Here is a 22,613-nt window from a genome sequence, read left to right as displayed (position 1 = left end):
TATAGTCGGGGAGCCCGCTGAAGGATCTATTGAACCCCCTCCCCCACCGGTCGATCCTCCGTGACAAATTTTTTCTTAAAGGGTGAGTTCTAAGGAACATGTCTAACAGCCCTTGTATAAGGACTTGCACGATATTTTTCAACACGTACAAAGGTAGATCGGATAAAAATTCATTACCTGTCAAAATTTCAAGTGCTAAAGTGCATTTTTCGATTTTTGGTGAATTTTTGGAAATCAAATTTAGGCCAAAAATGAGGGGAAAAATCAAAATTTTATCAAATTGACCAAAAACACTGAAATTTGAGATATACCCTATTTTCGAAATGCCAAATCGATTGGAAACGGTTTCAAACCGTTATGAGCAGTTCTGGAGCCTCCAGCAGATTTTTAGAACTCGAAATTCCCACAAAATTTCATCAAATGGAGTTGGAAAGCTGAAATTTATTCTGCAAACTAATTTCAATGCGCAGCGAAGTACTGCAGGTGAATTTCAAGTCGTTTTGGAGCCTCCAGCGACTTTTTGAAAATCCCTGGAGCCTCCAGCAGATTTTTGAAACTTTGAATTTTCACAAAATTTCATCAAATGGAGAAGGAAAGCTGAAATTTACTCTGCACTCCAATTTTAACACCTTCTGAAGACGACTTCAGGTGGGTTCAAGTCCTTTTGGAGCCTCCAGCAAGTTTTTAAAAAGTTCTGGAGCCTCCAGCAGATTTTTGAAACTTTAAATTTTCATAAAATTTAATCAAATGGAGATGTAAGGCTGAAATTTACTCTGCACTCCAATTTTAACACCCTCTGAAGACGACTTCAGGTGGGTTCAAGTCCTTTTGTAGCCTCCAGCGACTTTTTGAAAATTACTGAAGCCTCCCAGTAGATTTTTGAAACTTGAAATTCCCGCAACATTTTATCAAATGGAGTTGGCAAGCTCAAATTAACTTCGCAAACTAATTTCAATACGATATGAAGTCGACTACGTGATGGTTTCAAATGGTTTCGAAGCTTCCAGCTACTTTTTGGAAATTTCAATTTCCCAAAAAACGCCATACGACTGATACGACCTTTGAAAAAGTTGCTGGGGGCTCTAAAACGACTTGAAATACACCAGCAGTCGACTTCGTAATTTTGGGGAAATTTCAAGTTTAAAAAATCAACTGGAGGCTCCAAAATGATTTAAAATATCGAACAGAGTTTCAGCAGATGAAATTTTACAGCTAAGTATAGTAGGTATTTATTTTCTATCAACATGGCTTTTTGTTTCTGTCTACAATTCTGCATCTCCGAATTTGGCTTTGGAAATCAAAATCAACATAAGTATGTAATCGAAATCGTTTGAAAAAAATTGAAGAAAATCCTCAATTTCCGAAATAAGAAATTACTCAAGTCTCAAATTATTTACTTTTGTTCAGTCCAACTTTTCTCTAAAAAAAATTTCGAAATTTATCAATCCTAAAATCGGTAAAATTCATTTTCGTTTTTTGAACATTGAAAAAATTCATAAAAATTCAGAATTGAATTGATCATTTAGCAATCTCATTCTCATTAGTTGAGTGTTGAGTAATTCATGTTAATTGTTTGATTTGTTTGTTAATACATGATGAAAAAAAATAAAAATAAAAAAAAATTGAAGGTTTAGAACTTTGAAGGTGGAAGATTGATGATTTAGATTTAGAATTAGGAGAAGAAAATTGGAAAATGAAATAAATTCAATATTCATAATAATATTTATGTAGGTACATACATTCAAAATCAAAATTGACATATGTAATTGGCATTATTTGACAGTTAACACTAAATTATTATCAGTATACCCATCCTGAAGGCTGAAACTGAATGAAAGCTAAAAGCTGAAAGCTGAGGAAGTTTGGGATTTTTGAAAGCTAAAAGCTCTAGCCAAAAGCTTTATTTATTCAGCTTTCTTTCAGCTTTTTTACAAATTCTGAACTCATTTGGTTCAGTTTCTATTTGAGTTCTGAACTTCTGACTTCTGAGTTCTTTTTTGGTTTTCACATTTTACCTACTTTTCTCAATGTTGGTTTCAGTTTTCTTAAAGGATTCTTGAAAGCTAAAATTAAAGCCAAAAGTTTCATCTTTCATCGTCGACCGTATATAATGGACGAATAATTCAAATCGCAGGAAATGACGGCCACATTTTGGATGCAGAATCCTGGAAACGTTCTGCACATGCGCCAAACATGATGCTTACGGCGTTGGTGGAGAGAGAGACGGGTCTCTGGTACAACCCACGTTCAACCAGTACACCGTCTCTCTCTCCACCAGCACCGTAAGCGTCATGTTTGGCGCATGAGCAGAAGGTTTCCAGGATTCTGCATCCAAAATCTAGGCTTCACATTTTGTCATTTTTTCACCGTTGAATTATTCGTCCATTATATACGGTCGACGTCTTTCATTCAAAGTTTCTAACTATGAATTTTAATTTAATTTAATAAATTAATATTCAAGTATGAAGAATTGAAGATTTTCCGATTTTTGAAAAAAATTTAAAATCATAAATCGGCAAGTGGCAACCCACTTAGACTTACCTGCGACCTGACAAAATAACTTCTCGTACAAAAATAGAAATTCAGTAACACTCCTATGAATAATTTCATGTAACTATGGTGTAAATTTAGCAACCTTGCACTTTTTAATTTGCCAATTCTTCAGATTTTTTGATTGATAATTTTCTGGATAATTTGAACTACATTTCATTGAACGAAAATTGAAATCAGGTTATTAAAAATGAATTAATTTCTAAAAATGTAATCATCATGATTAAATTGGTTATCGAAATGTGAACTTTATCTGATCAAGAAATCATCTAAAAATGAATATACTCGTCATATTCGCTTTGAAGATCATCTTATGCGTTACCATAATCCAAGTAAGCACCACTATTTCTTCACTGATAATTTCCGTTCATTATCGGATTATTCATAATTAAATATTAATTTCGAAATGTATATATTTCAGGGCCAGTCTTACGAGGATGCTCGATGTAAATGCATTTGTACCGTGATCAATGGAACTCAGATTTACAAAGAGTTGCATATTCGTAACGTCCCTCCCAACAAGTAAATAAATATTTCTTCACATATACCTACTGATATCGATTACATTCAAATGTCAACATCAACATCGTGATGTATATTTTTCAGTGATTGCGATTCGGTTGTTATACCTCCGACGGAAGGTAAAGCTCAAAATAAAACAGTAGAAACTTGTCCCAGATGTCAATGTAAATACGAAGCTAGAAACACTACTACAATCAAAGTGAGTTTTTTTGTCTCAAAAATAAATGTTATGTTTGTCCACGATAACAATATTGATATTTCTCTCATCTTCAGGTCGTTGTTATAATCGTCGTTTGGGTGATATCGTTGCTGTTAGTTTATATGATGTTCTTAATCTGTCTGGACCCGTTATTGAACAATCGGCTGCGTAGAAGTAATTACGTGGAGCACACAAACGAGGAGGTATGCTCTTTAATGGAAGACTATTACCATGCTGAACGCCTTGTAAGTGCGTTATACGTGTTACAACAAAATCGGTGGAATAATTTGTTCGAAATTGACCTACGATGAAATTACTTACTCGCTTAGGTGTTTGTTGCCACACATAACCCAATCGAGACATATATAAGTAATTGCATCAATATAATGCAAAAGCATGTGTCAATGTTCTGTGTATATTACGCTTAATTTCCCTCGTTTTGGAAAAAAACCTCAACTCATCCGCTTACTCCAACTTTCTGGTGTTTTGTCGTCGTGAAATTTACCCTGCAAGCACGTAACACGTACTACAAGTTTTAATGAATGTGCAACATTCAATTAATTGCTTTATTCAGATACTAGATTGCAAATCATCGCGCATGTTTTTTAATGTTCGCATCGTTAATGCTTCGTTGCACGTTCATTTGTGTCATTTCAATAATCAGCTGTGAATTGAGTTCGTCACTGAATGAATATTTTTTCGTAGGACGAAGTTCCTGATCAAAGAACTGAAACTTTCGGCGGACCGCAACAAATGACTATCAGCGGTGGAGCTGGAGTCTCAGCAGAAGGTGGATCCAATACTAATGTTCTGCATAGAGTCAGCGCCCAGCAAGATAAATGGAAGAAGCAGGTTCGCGAGCAAAGGAATCACATCTATAATCAGCACACCATGCTGAATTAGATTCTCCAGCATCCTCGCCTCTTTCATTTCATTCCTCTCTATGATTTACTTTCATTTCATATTACGAAATTATTTAAAACGGATAGATAAAAATTACCATGTGTTAGATTCTAAGATTATTGGCGTGTATTATTATTTTGCGAACGTCTTGTGATTTATTTTGTATTATAATTATGTTGATATTGTATTTATTTGTTGTATGTAGTGTTTTTTTTTTTAAATCGTGTAATATATTACAATTAAAGTATTATTTTCATTTAAACATTAGCGTTTATTTTCAAATAAGATTGAACAGTCGAGAAAGATGGGTAACGCATAGATTCTTGTAAAGGTACGATAGGTTTCGACATGAGCTGCTTCAGTTCAGCTTTTAATCGTTTTATCGTTAGTTTTTGGGTTTTCTTCTCACGATCGTCGAGTTTTTCTGGCCTGTAACGTTGAAAAAAGAAATTGTATTGATTATTTAATCGTACGAAGGGTTCAGAAATACTTTGAAATACGTACATGTCTTCGTCATCTAATAAAATATCCATCTCTTTAGCGCATTTCTCCACCCAATTGGCATTCGATTGAACTGTTTTCATTTTAGACTCGAGCTGTTCGATTTTTCTACCAAGATTAACAAGACGTTTCGATGCAGCGAATACTTCGGGGATGGCCATCTTGTACGATGGTATTTTTTCAGCTAAAAATTGAGAATTTTCGATGAGTTATTTCTAAGAAATCGTTCGATGATTATTTACGATGAAAATGGTAGCTTACTTTTGCCCAACGTGTTTCTGATCTTCTCGAAGTGATAATTTTCAGAAGGACTGACAAATAGTATGGAAGTTCCTTCAGCTGTTAGCCCACGAACTGATCTGCCACTTCGATGCACGTAAATCTATAAAAATTAACATCTTAGTAAAACAAAAGCAGAAATTTGGCTAAGATTTTCGACTAATTACTTACCTCACTAGCTTTAGGTACTTCATAATGAATAATATATTCAACATTAGGAATATCTAATCCCCTAGCGGCGACATCAGTAGCTAAAAGTAATCCATTCGGATCTTTCTGAAAGCTGAACAAGATCAACGAGTTATAATTCACGTGAGTCGATCGATAAATTAAACAAAAAATTAATTTACTTTTCTAAATTCTTGAGCCTTTGATTTTGAGCAATATCGGCGAATAAGATCTTAGCGTTGCATTGTAAAACATTTAGTAATCGATGTAACCTTCGAACACAGTTGATACTGTTGGAAAATACTATTTTTCTACCGGTGTGCATTTTCAACAAGTAATGCAAGTAGTAATCTTTTTCATCGGCGGGGCATTGGATACAAGACTCGGATATTCGAGAAGGCAGTACTGAAAAATACATCACAATTTGAAAAATGATCTCTTCTAATTGTATGATTTTTTTCCAAATATTTACCATGTTTCTGGGTGATATCGATGATGGCTGGGTTTTTCAAATTTAAAGATTTCACGAATGATTTCAGTTTCTGTTCCGGCGTCATTTTCATTTGATCATTTTTCATTTTACCTACGAAAATAAATCATTTTTGAATAGGAATGCAAATCAGTCGCCAAGTTATTAATTGAGAGAACGTTGGATACCTTTCTTTTTTTTATTATAAACGTACGAAGGAGGTGCGTGAGTCAAACTAAGAGTAGCAGAAAACACCAAAGTTTGTCGTCTATCGGACTTCTTCGAATTTAAATTCATACGCTCGAGTAAATTGGTGAACTCGGCGAAATGAAATTTTTCCAGCATACGATCAGCTTCATCGATGACGAAAAATCTGCGAAAACGATCGATTAGACGAATAATCCAGCATTACAAATAAAATGAAATAAAACCAAACGTACTTGACGTGATCGACTTTCAACAAGTGTTCATTTTCTGATCGAATTAATTCCCATAAACGACCAGGAGTTCCGACGACAATTTCTGGTTTCTCGGATAGCTTTCTGTCTTGTTTCTCGATCGATAAACCTCCAACGATTTCCAAAACCTTGATCGTGGAAAATATCAGTTAACGATGAAACGAGAATAACAAGAGAGAAGAGTGAAAATATTTACTTTGATGTCGGTAAATTTGCACAGATCGGAGAGATGATTTTTAACTTGGATGGTCAATTCTCTGGTCGGTGTGACTATCAATGCCCATAATTTATCGTCTTTCTCGCTTTGATTAGCTAAGTAAACACAGTAATGCAAAGATAATTAGGGAATTTCATTTCGATGATAATTTATCGAAGTGTTGTTGGGAATTAACTCACCTCGAGCTTCGAGAATCGCATTGACAATGGGTATCCCAAAAGCTAACGTTTTTCCACTGCCAGTTTCTGCAGCTCCTAATACATCTTTTTTTCTTACGATAGCTTCAGGCAACGTTAAAGACTGTTTTAAAAAACACACGTAAGTACAATAATAACAACATTTTTAACGAATTCAAGTTAATTGGTACTGATTTTCTCAAGATTTACCTGAATTTCAGTAGGAGTGGAGAATTTCTTAGCAGCTAAAGCTTTGATAATTTGATCAGCTAAATTGAACTCCATCCATGCTGACATATCGGTATCATTTGTATCAACATTCGCTTCTTCGTCATCTGGTGCAGTTTCTACGTTAGGTTTCATCTTTTTATTCGCAGGACTTTCGCTTTGATCGGTTAATTTTCGTTTCTTAGAGGCAGCTTGTTTCTTCTTTTTTCTTTTTTTCGCATCTACGCTCGGTTCTTTATTATCAGGTGACGTTTCTGTTTTGGATTGTGCTTTCGAAAGAGTAGGAGCATCCTGCGTTTGCTCGGATGATTTGGACTTGCCAGAAGTGACCGGTTTCTTCTTCTTTTTTCGTTTTTTTGCATCCACGCTCGGTTCTTCATCATCAGGTGGCGTTTTTCTTTTGGATTTTACTTTCGAAAGAGCAGGAGTATTTTCTGTTTGCTCGGATGATTTTGGTTCACCAGAAGTGACTGGCTTCTTTTTCTTTTTACGTTTTTTCTTCGTTGATGAGACGTCATCGACGACTGGATCGGAGTATTGATCTTTACCTCGAATAGCTTTGTAATCCACTAGTTCTTCTATACTGATAAGATCTGGGAAAGTTCCAGTAACTCCGCCGGGATCGACTACTTTCCATTTGTTCTGTTTTGGTTTCTTACCCATATCGGAATAACGACCGGAACGAGTTTGAAGATTGGCTTGAAATGTTTCTGGAATGTAACTCGGGAAATTATAACGTAGAATGTAAAAATTACAACGATTGAATCGAAAATTTCACAAACGATTTCCGAACCACGAGTGTATAATTTTTACTGATAGGATATCACTTCGTCTTCACGACTCACGTGCTCGGATTTGCAATGTTGCCAACTTTGATGCTGAAGAGGATGTGTCTAAGAAGTTGCCTGATTCGAAAATGAAGGAATGAATAATAAAATAATTTACTTTGGAACACGTTTACACGTTTCGAATCTTAAAGATATTTACGGCGGACTGGTTATGCAAATATATTAACTTATTTATTTTAAACATTTATCTCCAAAAAACACGGATAAAGCGTTTGTAGAGAACTCTTGGATTTTTTATAAGCTACTTGGTGTTAGTCATTAATTTTAAATTTGATTGCGATAGAGAATAATTAATTGCGTTGAAAAATTCTACTCCTACTTTTGAAATGTTGTCGTTGAAACTTTATTGCACATCAAACTCTCAATACATTGTTTGCAAATTGATAAATAGAACGAATCGAAGCAGGATTAAGATTAAAAACTTCATGAGGTATAGCTAAAATACAAAATGGATAATTCGATCGATACGATGGCACATTCTGGGATTAATAACATGATTAAGAAATTCGAAGAAAACCAAATCCAGTAAGTAGGTACCACAGAAGTTGAAATCTACCTACTTTAAAGGTACAAAATATAATGTATCCAGTTGTACAATATATAGATTTTCATTTCTGTTCCATTCATATAATTATAGATGATAGAAACCAGTGGGAATGTGTAATTTTTTTTTTTAATTTTCAGGACTAGAAAACAGAAAAATAAAAGTTTCAGTTTTTAGTTTACAATTTTTTCAGTTTTAGGTTCTCTTTCCTTTAAAAAAATCCCAGAATCCAAACTGTTCAAAATTCAAATTGATTTTACGATTTTTAGTAGATGAGATTTAAAACTTTAAAAATACCCATTTTCAGCAAATTTTTTTCAATAAGTACCTACGTATTTTGTTTTAGTAAAAGTGATGCAAATTTGTTCTGAAATTAATATAGACTCCCTCCAACCGAATTTTACCATTTTCGGTCATTCATGAAACCTCTGGTGCGATTTTCAATTTCTGCAGAATTTTGAAATTTCTCTAGAAAACGTGGAAATTAATTTGGCCAGCAAAAAATTGAATTGTACGCAGTTTATTTTCGATCTGATTCACATTTGGTTCCATTTTCAGGTGAACTTCTCAAATGCATTCTGTTGACCATAAGTAAAGAATTTCAAAAAAACAAAAATTTCAGGAATTCTGCAACCTCCTTGCGCGGTTTTCACTTGTTCCATGATTTTTAAATTTGTTTCCCTAGAAGAGCCAGAAATTAACCTAGGCAGTTGAAAGATAAATGCTTCAAGTAGATTGAAAGTAAGCCACAACTCCATTTTTAGCTACCCAAATTAATTGTTATGCCTTCGAAAGAAATTTTGAAATCATGGAGAAATTAAAAATAACGCTGGAGCTTCAAGAATTATTTGAAACGTTGAAACTTACAAGGAAGCTACCTAAAGTGTGACTCGCCAATCGAAAAAATGTTTTCACAGGCGGATAGAGCATCAAAAAATGTATTATGAGCCAAAATTTTAGCTGCTGAAGTTCACGGGGGGGGGGGGACTTATGCCGGTTTGAATGTCGAAAAATAACAAAAATATTCAAAAATGCACTGAAAAAAATATAAAAATTGAAATCATTCCGCCCCCGTTCGCTTCAGCACCTAATTTTTCGGCCACGATCTACCATCGATATATGACGCCTTATGGTGGACAAGTCGCCGAGATCTGCGTGTGTCACGGGGGGGGGGGTGAATTTTTCTCCACCCCCTAATTTTGGGCGAAACTTTTGAAAGAAAATCTGGGGCATGTGATATATCGAATTGTATGTTTTTGGTGACGCTGAACACGAATATGACGACAGATTTTTGATTGGACCCCATCCACGGCCCCCGCACCTCCCCAAAGGGGTAAAAGTTCAAAAAAGTGTTTTGTTTGTGCGACACCTGAAATAGTAGGTAGGTATGTTTTTTTGTGACGCTGAATACGAATATGACGTCAGATTTTTTATTGGATAAGCCGCCGTTTCAATCCGTGTGTACAACACATTGGGGGTGAATTTTTCCCGACCCCCTAATTTTGGGCGAAACTTTCAAAAGAAAATCTGGGGCATGTGATATATCGAATTGTATGTTTTTGATGACGCTGAACACGAATATAATGACAGATTTTTGATTGGACCCCATCCACTGCTCCCAGCACTTCCCCAAAGGGGTAAAAGTTCAAAAAAGTGTTTTGTTTGTGCGACACCTGAAATAGTAGGTAGGTATGTTTTTTTGTGACGCTGACTACGAATATGACGTCAGATTTTTTATTGGATAATCCGCCGTTTCAATCCGTGTGTACAACACATTGGGGGTGAATTTTTCCCCACCCCCTAATTTTGGGCGAAACTTTTGAAAGAAAATCTGGGGCATGTGATATATCGAATTGTATGTTTTTGATGACGCTGAACACGAATATAATGACAGATTTTTGATTGGACCCCATCCACTGCTCCCAGCACTTCCCCAAAGGGGTAAAAGTTCAAAAAAGTGTTTTGTTCGTCTGACACATGAAATAGTTCCTATGTTTTTTGTGACGCTGAATACGAATATGACGTCAGATTTTTGATTGGACAAGTCGCTGCGAACCGTGTGTAACACCTTGTTTCTTTTTTCATATTTTTATCCTTTTTAATAACGAATAAGTGAAGAATTTCATCCCTATGGTGTTACACACGGATCGCAGTGACTTGTCCAGTCAAAAATCTGACGTCGTATTCGTATTCAGCGTCACAAAAAACATACTATTTCATATTGTGTCGCACAAACAAAACACTTTTTTGAACTTTTACCCCTTTGTGGAGGTGCTGGGGGCATTGGATGGGGTCCAATCAAAAATCTGACGTCATATTCGTGTTCAGCGTCACCAAAAACATACAATTCGATACATCACATGCCCCAGATTTTCTTTCGAAAGTTTCGCCCAAAATTAGGGGGTGGCGAAAAATTCACCCCCAATGTGTTACACACACGGACCGAAGCGGCTTGTCCAATAAAAAATCTGACGTCATATTCGTATTCAGCGTCACAAAAAACATACCTACCCACTCGAGACTCGAGTCATTTTTGCCCCTCGATTACAAGGGGGGTGGTACCAAATTAAAATTTGGAGTAAATGTGAACAAAATCGAGTGTGGTGTCAAAATCTTGGTACTTTAGGCTAGAAACCACGATTTCCAAGTCAATTTTTCCCCTAAACCCTCGGGGGGGGGGGGTGGTACCAAATCAAAATGTGAAAAAAATCGAGTATGGTGTCGAAATCTTGGTAACTTTCCGTTTCCGCTGAAAATCCAGAAAACTCGATTTTTGAGTCAATTTTGTCCCTCGCCCCTCAAGGGGAAGGGGGTGGTACCAAATCAAAATTTGGGGAAAAAGTGAAAATATTGAGAGTGTTTGATGTAATATTTTTAATACAGTAAAGCAAAAGTTTCTCCTGTCAGCATCTGCCAAAACGACGAATATGAAAAATTATGCATTGTGGTGTAAGTAAAACAACGACGATCGATTTTTTTGCCAGAATCTGCCTGCTCTCATACTTGAGCCATGCATATATGTGAATTGCGAGTGTTTACTCGATTTTTTTCACTTTTCCCTCAAATTTTGATTCGGTACCACCCATACCCTTCCCCTCGGGTGGAGGGGGGGGTGAGGGACAGAATTGACTCAAAAATCGGATTTTTAGGACAGAGTACCAAGATTTTGACACCATACTCGATATTTTTCAAATTTATCCCAAATTTTGATTTGGTACCACCCCCCGGGGGTGTAGGGGGAAAATTGACTTGAAAATCGTGGTTTCTCGCCTAAAGTATGTACCAAGATTTCGACACCATACTCGATTTTTTCACATTTACCCCAAATTTTGATTTGGTACCACCCCCCTAGGGGTCGAGGGGTAAAAATGGCTCGAAATTTGAATTCTGCGTTGAAAATTACTACCCGAGAGTGACTTATGATATAGTTGTGAGTAACCATTTTGAAGAACATGCGCGCGTTTTCCAGCGTGCCCCTGGCCCAGTGCGGGGTGAGGAAAAATTCCCCCCCAAGGTGTTACACGTAGATCTCGGCGACTTGTCCACCATAAGGCGTCATTTATATCGATGGTACGTGGCCTGAAAATTAGCTGCTGAAGCGAACGGGGTGCCGAATGATTTCAATTTTTATATTTTTTTCAATGTATTTTTGAGTATTTTTGTGATTTTTCGATATTCAAACCCCCATAAGTCCTCCCCCCCCCGTGAACTTCAGCAGCTAAAATTTTGGCTCCTAATATATTTTTTGATGGTCTACCCGCCTGTGAAAAATTTTTTTCGATCGGCGTGTCACACCTTGGGTACCTAGTTCCCTTGTTAGTTCGATCGAGGGAGTCGATATTTCAGGACTAATTTCTATCATTATTTTACTGAATGAAATATAAATTTACCAAAAATATTGAAGAATCATTTGGGTAGCAGAAACCTGGGTTATGGTGGTTTCAGACCATGCTCTCTCCAAAAATTGCAATTCAATTCGTTGAATTTCAAAACACTTACTTTCTTCATAGTTAAAAATGAAAAAATTTGTCATTGCACTCTACCTGAACATTCTTCCAAAAACTCCATATTATTTTGAGTTGAAAACTACTTAACACGTTCGAGTAGGTATCGATGACTCATCCTGCATCATAAAAAAGATAGGTACTCACTCGACGTATGAGTAATGTTACTATGAAAGTAGCGCAAATCCTATTTCGATACAAAGATAGTACTTCAGTGAACTGTTATCTTCTCTATTTGCTCTAATACTCTGGTACCACTCGATGACAAAAAATTCGAGATAACGCGGCAGACTATTACGCCACAACATCAAAAGTATCGAGTAGGCAAATCAAACGATCAGTTTTCATAGTTAAACATCAACTTGGCTTCGTTTCGTTGGGTTGGAATCTTTCCAATAGTTTAGTTCGGTTTTTTCAAAATGCAGTTCAAAATGAACAGAATAATACAATCTATTTTAATTTCGGTTTCGATTTTATATATCAAAGGTGATGATTCCGATTATTGTTACTCTAAAGATACCTCACCTTATAAATATTTCTCAGAATGGACATCTTACGATATTGTGAAAGGAGCAACGGTCATCGAACAAGGTAACAAATTGATTTCCTATAAATATTTTTAAATTTCTGAATAAGTAGGTACCTATTTTTGTAGTTCTAATGTCTTAAAATAAAATATTCAATTGAACTCAAATAGGTTGTAGTCCGATCTACGTATGGGGTTTGGTGAAACATGGTGTGAAGAGTTTAACCAACGAACAACTTGAAAGGAATAAACTTCTATCTGACCTTAAGAAGGATATCATTCAAAATAATAAAGAAAAACGTAAGTTGAATATACAAAATTACAACGTAGAAAAATATGACTCATGTTTCATTTTTTTTTTTGTAGGTTGTACATTGTGCTCTGATGATTTCCAAAATATAAATAATTGGGATAATAGCTTAACTGAGAAACAAAACGAAGATTTGTCCAAGATAGCCTACACTAATCACGAAACATTCGCTACTTACTTGACAAATTACATCGATTCTACTACTCAGAAGCCTACCAAAGATAATTTCGAAGTAAGACTAGAGTCCTGTAATTAATTCTCAACGTACGTGGGCGATTAAAATAATATTGCAATTGAGTAATAAAATTATTTTAACATCAGTTTAGGACGAGCAAAGTTACGGAGGCTGCGGGCAGTGCTCTCAAGTTTACGAATAAGCTTCTAGGAACCAGTTCTGAAAAAGCCCAGGATAATGGAGTGACAGAAAATAATGTGTTGTTACGGGTAAAATTGTCATTTATTCGAGTTTAATTATTAATCTCCTTTTCGTTCGTCTATTTGCTTTTTATTCGAGTGCCTATACGTATCATCTAATTATACCTATATATTATTACAATTGTAGGCAAAAAGTGACTGCTCCAAGTGGTCTGAAAATAATAAAGAAAGAGATGACTTCATTTCAACTCCTATTTATCAAGCTATGAGTTACAGAATAAGTAATAGATTAGGATTCAAGTCTCAATTACCATTCGGTAAGTAGGTTGCATCAACCACACCTGTTTACCAAAAGTTCTTTTTTTTCACTCAATTAAAGTTGAAAGTAAACATTTATTTTAGAATATTTCAATTTACATTGAAATTGAACTCGATTTTCGAATGTTTTCAGATAAAATTTTAGCAATGTACGAGTCGTGTGTTATTGGAAATACTCTCTCCACTACAACTAAACCAGCATTTTGCGCAGCTTTCTTACAAGAAGACATGAAGGTATAGATGAAATTTCATAGATTTTATTCAAAAATTGATTTTTGTAGGTACCTAATTTATCTAAATTTACTCGATGATAGGTTATGGAATACCGGGAAGACTTGAAACACTATTACACTTCAGGATATGGAAGCACATTGAGCGAGAAAATAGGATGTCCTTTGGTTAAAGATATGGTAGATAAACTGAGGTAGGTAGTAATCAGAATTAGGTACTCGAGTATACTCATTAGATATTCTGAAAATTTCGCTCATCCTTGACACAATTTAACGCGTTTATACAGTAAAGCTTCGACCGGAAATCTCGAAGGAAAGAAAGGAGCGTTCTATTTCGCCGATGATGAAAATGTAATGGGAATGGTTACGAAATTGGGATTATATCGCGACGAGGAACCAATCAAACATGATAATTATCAGTTCCAAAGTACCAATAGAAAATGGAGGTCTTCTTCCTTGAGTCCATATACTGCAACGATGCATGCAATCGTGTTCAAGTACATATTTTTATTTACTTTAATATCGTTTTTTAATAATCGTTAAACAGCCATCTCAATTTATTCTTGATTGAAATAAGTACCTGAGTAAGTGTCCACTTATCTTTTTCATTTTTTATTTCAGTTGCGCGAATAATGAAAAGAAAGTGGAATTTTACCATAACCAAAACGTAGTTAAATTTGACGCTTGTAAAAGTTCCACTGGTAATAAATGCCCTCTCGATACATTTTTGACTGAGGTTAAGAAAACAATCGCCAAAGACGACAAATGTGAAGAAGATTATTGCGACAACAAATCTTCCGGAGCTGCCAGTAACATGATGGGCTATAGTTTCATAGTTATGGTTGTTTGTTTCTTATTCAGTCGATTGTGATTTACCTAGTTAATTTATTTAAAGAGCTACCTTTGTGTTTAGTTTGGTGAATTTTTTAATATTTGTGTAAGTAAATACCAGTTCCTCGATTATTACATTTACTTATACCTACCTATCATTTTTTGAAGAACAATATTACCTAATGGTCTCATTTCAATGGAAGAAAAGTATATACTTACGAATACATCCGTATATCTATTTTTAAAAAACTGAATAATAAAGATGCAGTATCATATGTATAGATTACTTGTAAGGTTATGTATTTTAGGCTAATCAATTAAATAACACATGTATAAGCATTTTTTATGGAATTTCTCGGAATAATTTAGAAACAATTGTTGCGTTTTTATTTCAGTCAAATAGGTAAGTAGGTATGTGAAAATTGACTACTGCCCATTGAAGGTTGTATTGTGAAATGTATGAAATTTGAATTTCAGAATTATACCTCTAGGTATGTGGAAGAAAAACTTTTAAAGTAGAAACTATACAGCATTACACCAAGATCAAATCGTCTCTGTAAGTCTGCTTGCCTAGCTCTAAGCCTCAGGCATAGAGCAACTTACCCAGGAGAGAAGAAAATTGAATCTGGTTTGAACAGATTTAATCCGACTAAATCTGTGATCTGATTAGATCAAATTGGATGCAGGAAATGTCTGAATCTGATTTGTCTGATCTGATCTGATTAGATCCTATCCGATTAAACAGGTCTGATCAGATCAGATCAGATATGGTCAAATTTAATTGAATTCAGGGATTTTCCGAATAATTGATCTGATGTATTTGTAGATGTGCCTAATAAAATCCACCTAATCATTTTCAGCTGGGTACTCACCTATGAAAATTTAACGGAATTTTTAATCGGACTACTTTTACTCTTTAAATGTCCAAGCTTCTAAGTCTCTATGAGGAAAAATCGTTTTTTTTCCTGAGGTTTTGAAGCTTTTAAAAATTAGCTTGATCAAGTTGGAATTTTGATTACCAGGAAAAGCGAACATTAATTTCCAAAGCATTACTTAGGTACTCATTCAAAAAATGATATGTAGTTCCTAGTTTGTTATTGTTAAAGTAGGAATAACTGGGATAGGATGATTCAGATAAGCGTGATTACATGAGAAACTACCTAAGGGGGTTGAATTTAGCCTATGTCTCCTAATGTCACTAGACATGGGTATCCGATCCGATATTAATGAAAACAACTAAAAAATGTTAGAATACTAATGAAATGAACACCTAACATCATTATTCCGATAACACTATTTTTATTGTACTAAAAGACATCAATCCTATTATAATTAATGAGTTTAATTATAATATACTCGACCTTCGTCCCAATATACCAATCTATGATCCTTGCCATAAGATTGTTGTCGATCATGTAGTTCAATAGGACATCTATACCATCACGAGATAGTATAGGTAAGCGAATAGGTATCAATCAATATACCTATACCTACGAGTCAGGATCCTTGCCCTAGGCCTGTGGATATACGATATTATTAACTAATTGTGCTATACTTATAATTAACCAGTGGAGACACCACCATGTAAGTACCTACTTACCAAACACTACCCATCGTCACTCCACCTCTTTCCCTTAGCCTACCCCAATAATAGTGGCTGTCGGTGAATGCTTGGTTCATGAGAGACACACGTAACACACACCCTACCTGATGATGTCTAGAATCATCTCAGATAGTCGCAAGAAGAGATACATAGGTATTCGCGATATGTATTAATTACATTTACGTTAATTACTCTACCGACGAATGAGTAAATCAATATAGAGAATTACCACATTAGAAGTGGGTTAAACACGAGTTAAATATCTCATCGAGAGACTATACATTTAATTTTACACTATGAAGACACAATGCCACTTGATACTTTACGCTGCAGATGATGGAAAACAAGTGAGGCTCGTGGCCAAAGTCTTATACAGAGAAGCCACGATCCAGAAGATCTGAGCTCACCCCTTTTATACATGGTTGACAGACTTATGTATAAAACGGGTGTATTGTGTAAAGATACACGTACCAAGTGATTTATGTGCAAATAGTTCCCACGTTACGACGATTCCCCTAACCAGGTAATCTTTCTGAGAATGTCCACCTAGAGGGTGAAGGCATATTACACTATATCAAGTTCACAAGAGTAACTTTTTGAAAATTATCCTATAATGATTAAAATCCAAGAATTTAGTACATATTTTTCTCTTGACAGCTTCCTACTGAGAATCATAAACTGATTTTTTTTTTTTAATCAACAAGGGTCTATACTACAGGTAGGTAGGTATAGCTGACCTTAATCAAGGTGATTTCAGATTCAGTTTAGTGGTGTTTGATATATCGAAATCTACTTCAATGGGTACCTATATCGATTTTTTTAATACCGAAATTATAGATATTTTCAAAATGATAAATTGGAAAAATCGAGAAAATTCTGGTGGAAAACCCATCACTTGAATAAAAAATTACTTCAAAATTGAGTAATTAATCAAATAAGCCAGCTTCTTTTTCTCTCAAAGGGTAAAAAATTTCATTTCAGAATAACGATTTCGAATTTCTTTCCAAAAAAACCTAGTCAACATAAGTACTTACTACGAGTAATTTAGAGTTGAATTTCTGCTGTTTGTAATTTTATGGAAAATTGATACATCGTCGACATACCTATCGATAGGTACGTATTTTAAAATCTGAAATATCAACGCCACACCTCTAATTCAGGTTAAAGCCCATCACGTTGTACATGTGTTATGCCATGCCAGTCTCCAACCAGAGGCGTGGCGAAGTGGTGTGTCCTGGGGGCAGTGGGGGCGGGGGGAACTCTTCACCACTGACTCCCCCTTTTTTTCCAACGAGTTGGTCAGATGTTGTTTGATCAAATTTGGACGGGGCATCGGAAATGAGAATGTTGAATAATTTTAACTTTTTAAAAATTAATGCTTTACCTATACCATATACCAAGAACTTGAATTTTTCTATTGATGTGGTTGGGTTTTCAAAATTTCTCAAATTAATTTTTCTATTCTTGAAAATTTTTGAAAAGTTGCACAGCAGAATGCCAATTATTCCCAAGTTTTTCTAATTTACCCTATCTATATGTATCTACTTTATAGGTACCTACCAAAAATTCTCAACTTTTTGCTTTTGCCAACGTTTTTAGGTCTGTGAGAGGACATTCTCCATTTCCAATATAATTTATGAATGAAATCAAAACACAAAATGAATCTTGTAAAGTACCTGTAAAAAAACCGAAATTCACATGAAAATCGTTTTGATATATTTCTGAAAAAAGAAATTGAAATATTTAACGAAAAACTACCTACAGGAGTAAGTATGATATGATTTATGACAACAAGTCAAAAATCGCTGATCCTTGTACCCGCAGCTCTTTCAAACATATTGTGTTGTGTCCATCTTGAAAAATTTTTGAATTAGCTGCTGATTTCTCCGGATGAATAAAAAAAGAGGGTCTATCAAATAAAGAAAGCATGCTTCACTACTGCAACACCCAGTGAAAGTTATTTGGTTGAAAATCTCTCAGAAGATGTGGTAAGATTGCATGTGTTGTTTTTTGTAATATTGTGTTGCTGTAATTGCGAATCTAAAAACGTGTTGAACTTTTTTTTCTGGGGTGTTTACACATAATAATTTTAACTTGAGTTGCCAGATAAAGGTACCTACTTAGGTATGAAAACCTCCATTTATTCTGCATGATTGCATGATTGATTGCAAATACATACAAAACAGCGTGACTGAGAACAAATTTTAAATTTTGAAAATTTTTAATCGGTGACTCATCTTATAACTTGACATGTCAAGTTACAAGATGAGTCATCAACGTTCGTTGTTGTTGTTTTCGTATTACAAGGTGTCTAATAATGCTCGGGAACATCCGACACAGAAAATTCCAATTTAAAAATAATTTTAAATAGGTAGGTAATTAAAACTTCTTGCAATTGAACGGTCAAACCATTCTTCAGAAGTTATTTATTTGGATCAAAAAGATATTCTTTACGACTCAACATATACATTATTATTTATTAGTCTTTATTCTCATCAGTGAAAAGAAAACCAATTTTCGTGTTGAGATATCCTTGACTTTTTGTGTCGGCCTATAAAGATAAGCTGTTGAAAAAGATTTGGACCCAAACCGCGTCTTTTGGCCAGTTTTCATCCGGAGATATCTCAATAAATGCAATTTTTTACAACTGTACAAGAAAAATCCTAAAAAGTATTCCAAAGTACATTACCAGGATAAATTTCAGACACTGAATTTCGTTTTTCAATTTTTGGAGAGTTTTTGAAAACATTCCCCTCGAGCAAAAAGTGCAATTTTTGAACTTTTTATGACCTTTACTTTGATAGTCTATATTCTATGGGCCGAAAAGTGTTCAAAAAAAATTTTCGGTATGGGGACTAAAAAGTTTTACATTTTATGGGTATTCACAAGCACCCTCGTTCCAAAAATGCAATGTTCCCAACCCTAAGTCTGTGGGCTCACCCCCTGGGGGGCTCCCGAAAGTCGACTGTAAATACTTTTCGGGGACTATGGGAACATAATATTTTTGAAAAGGGCATATACCACTGATTGAAAAAATAAAATGTTCCCACCCCTCCGACCATGGGCTGAGGTACCACCCCCCTAGAGGGGGTGTGAAAGACCGTCTTGTGGTGTGTATTTTCGTAATTTTTGGGTGAAATCTACACTGTCGTATTGTTATAGTTTAAAAATAATCAATACCCCCTTCCTCCCCCACCCCTGAAAAGGGTCCACCCCCCTCAAAATTTAAAATGCGTATATTTCCTGATGTAATGCACTTATTTGAGTGAAATTTTTTTTGTTAGGTTACAATTAATGCTTAGAATTTGAGAAATATTTTTTCCACTCTCCCTCACCTCCCACTCACGCCTCATCTTCCTACTCAGATAATTGAGATCACACAACTTTAGCTGTAATGCAGTTATTTTCGCGCGGTTTTCGCTATTAACCTTCAAGTTAAACCTGTAATGTAAATAAAGGAACACTTACATCATCCTTTGTACTCCTGTTTCATCCTCTCCCCTCCATTACTTCAAAATTATCTATTTTTGGTCACATTTTTAGCAGTTTTGCCTTCTTTTTTTTTGGTTGAAATTTTTCATAATATGTAGTACTTCAAATAGGGAACTAGCTTCAGATGGTTAAGTATAAAATTTATTATTCAAAAAATAGAACAAAATCATTTTAGATGCAAAAATTTAATTTTGCCGCATTTGAAATTTTTAAAATTTCAACAATTATTCATGCTTTCAAACATTTTAATTCCAGAACATAAAAGCTAATTATCCCGAGCAAAACGAGAAACGAAGGCAAAAGTTCCAGAAAATTGGTCATTTAAAAGATTGAATAGGATCAATATGTATAAAATGAGCAGGGCTCGTATATTCTTTCCCTAAAAAACCCAAAATATGCGCTTAAATATTCCATAACGATATGGGCATTGTTTTACAGGAAAAATCAATTCCTATAGGATTTTATATACCTACTTACTTTATATTGTTGTGTAATACCAAGAATTCACAAACAAAAATACAAAATAGAGCGTTTTAAAATCACGAAAAGATGATTCGAATTTCATTATTAAAGGAATAAAAAACAACTGAAATGAACAAAAAATAATAAGTGGGTATGGGTGAGCTATATTGACAGTTTTACAAATTTTGCGGGGAAAAAATTAAAAATATCCAGATACTTACTAATATGATGCAAAAATTTGAAATTGAGCGAAAAACATTCCCTAAGAACTGTTAAAAACGTAAAATAGGTATTTCTTAAATATGCTGAAATTCATGCTTTTATGGTGAAATATGCCAAAATATGCTCTAACAAATTAGGTTCATTCTACTTGAAATTTCATAAATCGTGGAGATAATTGAAAAATTCCCTATCCCCTATGCATACAAAAAGTATGCTCCAGCATAAAAATCCGAGCCCTGAAAATAAGTTAATTTTATGGACCTTGAACCGTGACATTCTTCTAGTTGAAAAACTCAAGAATTGAGAAAAGGAAAATCATGTACTTTGTCTTATTTTCGAAAATAAGTCAACTAGAGCAAAGCAAACCTAAAAGCTTTTGAAAATTTATAATTCAGAAAATTGAATACATAGCATTACTTTCAATGTAAATAATAAGTAGGTATGTAAGTTGATTCTATTGACTTTAAAATTCTTCAAATTTAATGGTTGGTAAATTTTGAAACGAAAAACGATTAGCCCAAGCGAAGCGAAGGCAAAAGCTATCAAACATTTCTAATTCTAGGATTAAAAAATCATTTTTTTAGTCTTGTTCCCTGATTTAAAAATGTCAATTTCAGAATATTGAAGAAACTTTGGCCTTAGAGCGAAATGAGGGCAGAAGCTTTCAAAAATTCATAATTCAAGAACTAAATAATAGGCCTAGGTATCTTTTTAGACGTAAAAATACAATTTTTCTGGTTTTAACATTTTAAAAATTTGAAAAATAATTTTCAAAAAATTTCAGTTTTGGAATAAAGAAATGAATGCGAGTTCAGTATACTCTACATTTCGCACACCTTTTCCTATTGTTTTCGAATTGTAAATTCCCCGAAATCTCTCAGCCTCGCCAATTGCTATCCATCCATTACGTACATGAGAATCTCATTCAACTTTCAAAAATGTGAAGGTTCGCTAAAAAATTGACAAAATGTCAAGAAAATCGACCACTTCATTAAAGATGATGTAGTTTCTCTTCAAGAATTACACATTTTCTAATAAATGACCTATACTTAGTTATAGTAGTTATCTCGTTTTTCGTTCCAAAAAATTTAACACCTGTAGGAAATTAACAAGTGAAATTTAAAAAATTTTAAAGCCAACAGAATCAACATACATAGGTACCTATTATTTACACTGAGAGAAATGCTATTCAATTTTCTGAATTATCAGTTTTCAAAAACTAATGTATTAGGTTTGCTTCGCTCCAGTCAACTTATTTTCGAAAATAAGATAAAGTACCTATACATGATTTTCCTTATCTCAATTTTTGAGAGCTCCGCTGGTGCTGATTAATTTCTCTTTCAGAAATTGAAATTTTTATAAAATGCCAGCTGCAATTAGAAGAATGTCAAAGCTCAAGGCCCATAAAATTAACTTATTTTACTCTTATTGATGCTAATCAAACTTATAAATGACCAATTTTCTGGAACTTTTGCCTTCGTTTCTCGTTTTGCTCGGGATAATTAGCTTTTATGTTCTGGAATTAAAATGTTTGAAAGCATGAATAATTGTTGAAATTTTAAAAATTTCAAATGCGGCAAAATTAAATTTTTGCATCTAAAATGATTTTGTTCTATTTTTTGAATAATAAATTTTATACTTAACCATCTGAAGCTAGTTCCCTATTTGAAGTACTACATATTATGAAAAATTTCAACCAAAAAAAAAGAAGGCAAAACTGCTAAAAATGTGACCAAAAATAGATAATTTTGAAGTAATGGAGGGGAGAGGATGAAACAGGAGTACAAAGGATGATGTAAGTGTTCCTTTATTTACATTACAGGTTTAACTTGAAGGTTAATAGCGAAAACCGCGCGAAAATAACTGCATTACAGCTAAAGTTGTGTGATCTCAATTATCTGAGTAGGAAGATGAGGCGTGAGTGGGAGGTGAGGGAGAGTGGAAAAAATATTTCTCAAATTCTAAGCATTAATTGTAACCTAACAAAAAAAATTTCACTCAAATAAGTGCATTACATCAGGAAATATACGCATTTTAAATTTTGAGGGGGGTGGACCCTTTTCAGGGGTGGGGGAGGAAGGGGGTATTGATTATTTTTAAACTATAACAATACGACAGTGTAGATTTCACCCAAAAATTACGAAAATACACACCACAAGACGGTCTTTCACACCCCCT

General features: G+C 34.5%; 3 protein-coding genes across 4 annotated transcripts; 2 read left to right on the top strand and 1 right to left on the bottom strand.

Moving 5' to 3' along the window:
- The first annotated feature begins 2,663 nt into the window (after positions 1–2,663).
- On the top strand, positions 2,664–4,436 carry LOC135835009 (uncharacterized protein CG1161). Of its 2 annotated transcripts, none has more exons than XM_065349053.1 (5): positions 2,664–2,882; positions 2,972–3,072; positions 3,157–3,271; positions 3,346–3,516; positions 3,977–4,436. In XM_065349053.1, the coding sequence occupies exons 1-5, from the start codon at positions 2,826–2,828 to the stop codon at positions 4,172–4,174; spliced, it is 642 nt and encodes a 213-aa protein (XP_065205125.1). In that variant the 5' UTR covers positions 2,664–2,825; the 3' UTR covers positions 4,175–4,436. The 2 variants fall into 2 exon arrangements, with proteins under 2 accessions (XP_065205125.1, XP_065205126.1); XM_065349054.1 differs by having other exon boundaries at positions 2,666–2,882; positions 3,346–3,474.
- On the bottom strand, positions 4,422–7,508 carry LOC135835005 (uncharacterized). The gene is made up of 11 exons (XM_065349049.1): positions 6,653–7,508; positions 6,446–6,566; positions 6,246–6,361; positions 6,032–6,177; positions 5,780–5,964; positions 5,595–5,705; positions 5,305–5,527; positions 5,126–5,237; positions 4,937–5,057; positions 4,679–4,859; positions 4,422–4,603 (listed from the first exon to the last, which is right to left on the bottom strand). The coding sequence occupies exons 1-11, from the start codon at positions 7,331–7,333 to the stop codon at positions 4,432–4,434; spliced, it is 2,169 nt and encodes a 722-aa protein (XP_065205121.1). The 5' UTR covers positions 7,334–7,508; the 3' UTR covers positions 4,422–4,431.
- A 4,865-nt stretch (positions 7,509–12,373) lies between these two features.
- LOC135835002 (multiple inositol polyphosphate phosphatase 1-like) lies at positions 12,374–15,032 on the top strand. Its single transcript, XM_065349044.1, has 9 exons — positions 12,374–12,657; positions 12,764–12,892; positions 12,959–13,134; positions 13,224–13,346; positions 13,465–13,594; positions 13,729–13,829; positions 13,910–14,019; positions 14,113–14,322; positions 14,447–15,032. The coding sequence occupies exons 1-9, from the start codon at positions 12,486–12,488 to the stop codon at positions 14,694–14,696; spliced, it is 1,401 nt and encodes a 466-aa protein (XP_065205116.1). The 5' UTR covers positions 12,374–12,485; the 3' UTR covers positions 14,697–15,032.
- Positions 15,033–22,613: the final 7,581 nt, after the last annotated feature.

The sequence above is a fragment of the Planococcus citri genome, chromosome 2 (assembly GCF_950023065.1).
Source record: "Planococcus citri chromosome 2, ihPlaCitr1.1, whole genome shotgun sequence".
Lineage (NCBI taxonomy): Eukaryota > Metazoa > Arthropoda > Insecta > Hemiptera > Pseudococcidae > Planococcus > Planococcus citri.
This window is presented reverse-complemented; position numbering and strand designations above follow the sequence as displayed.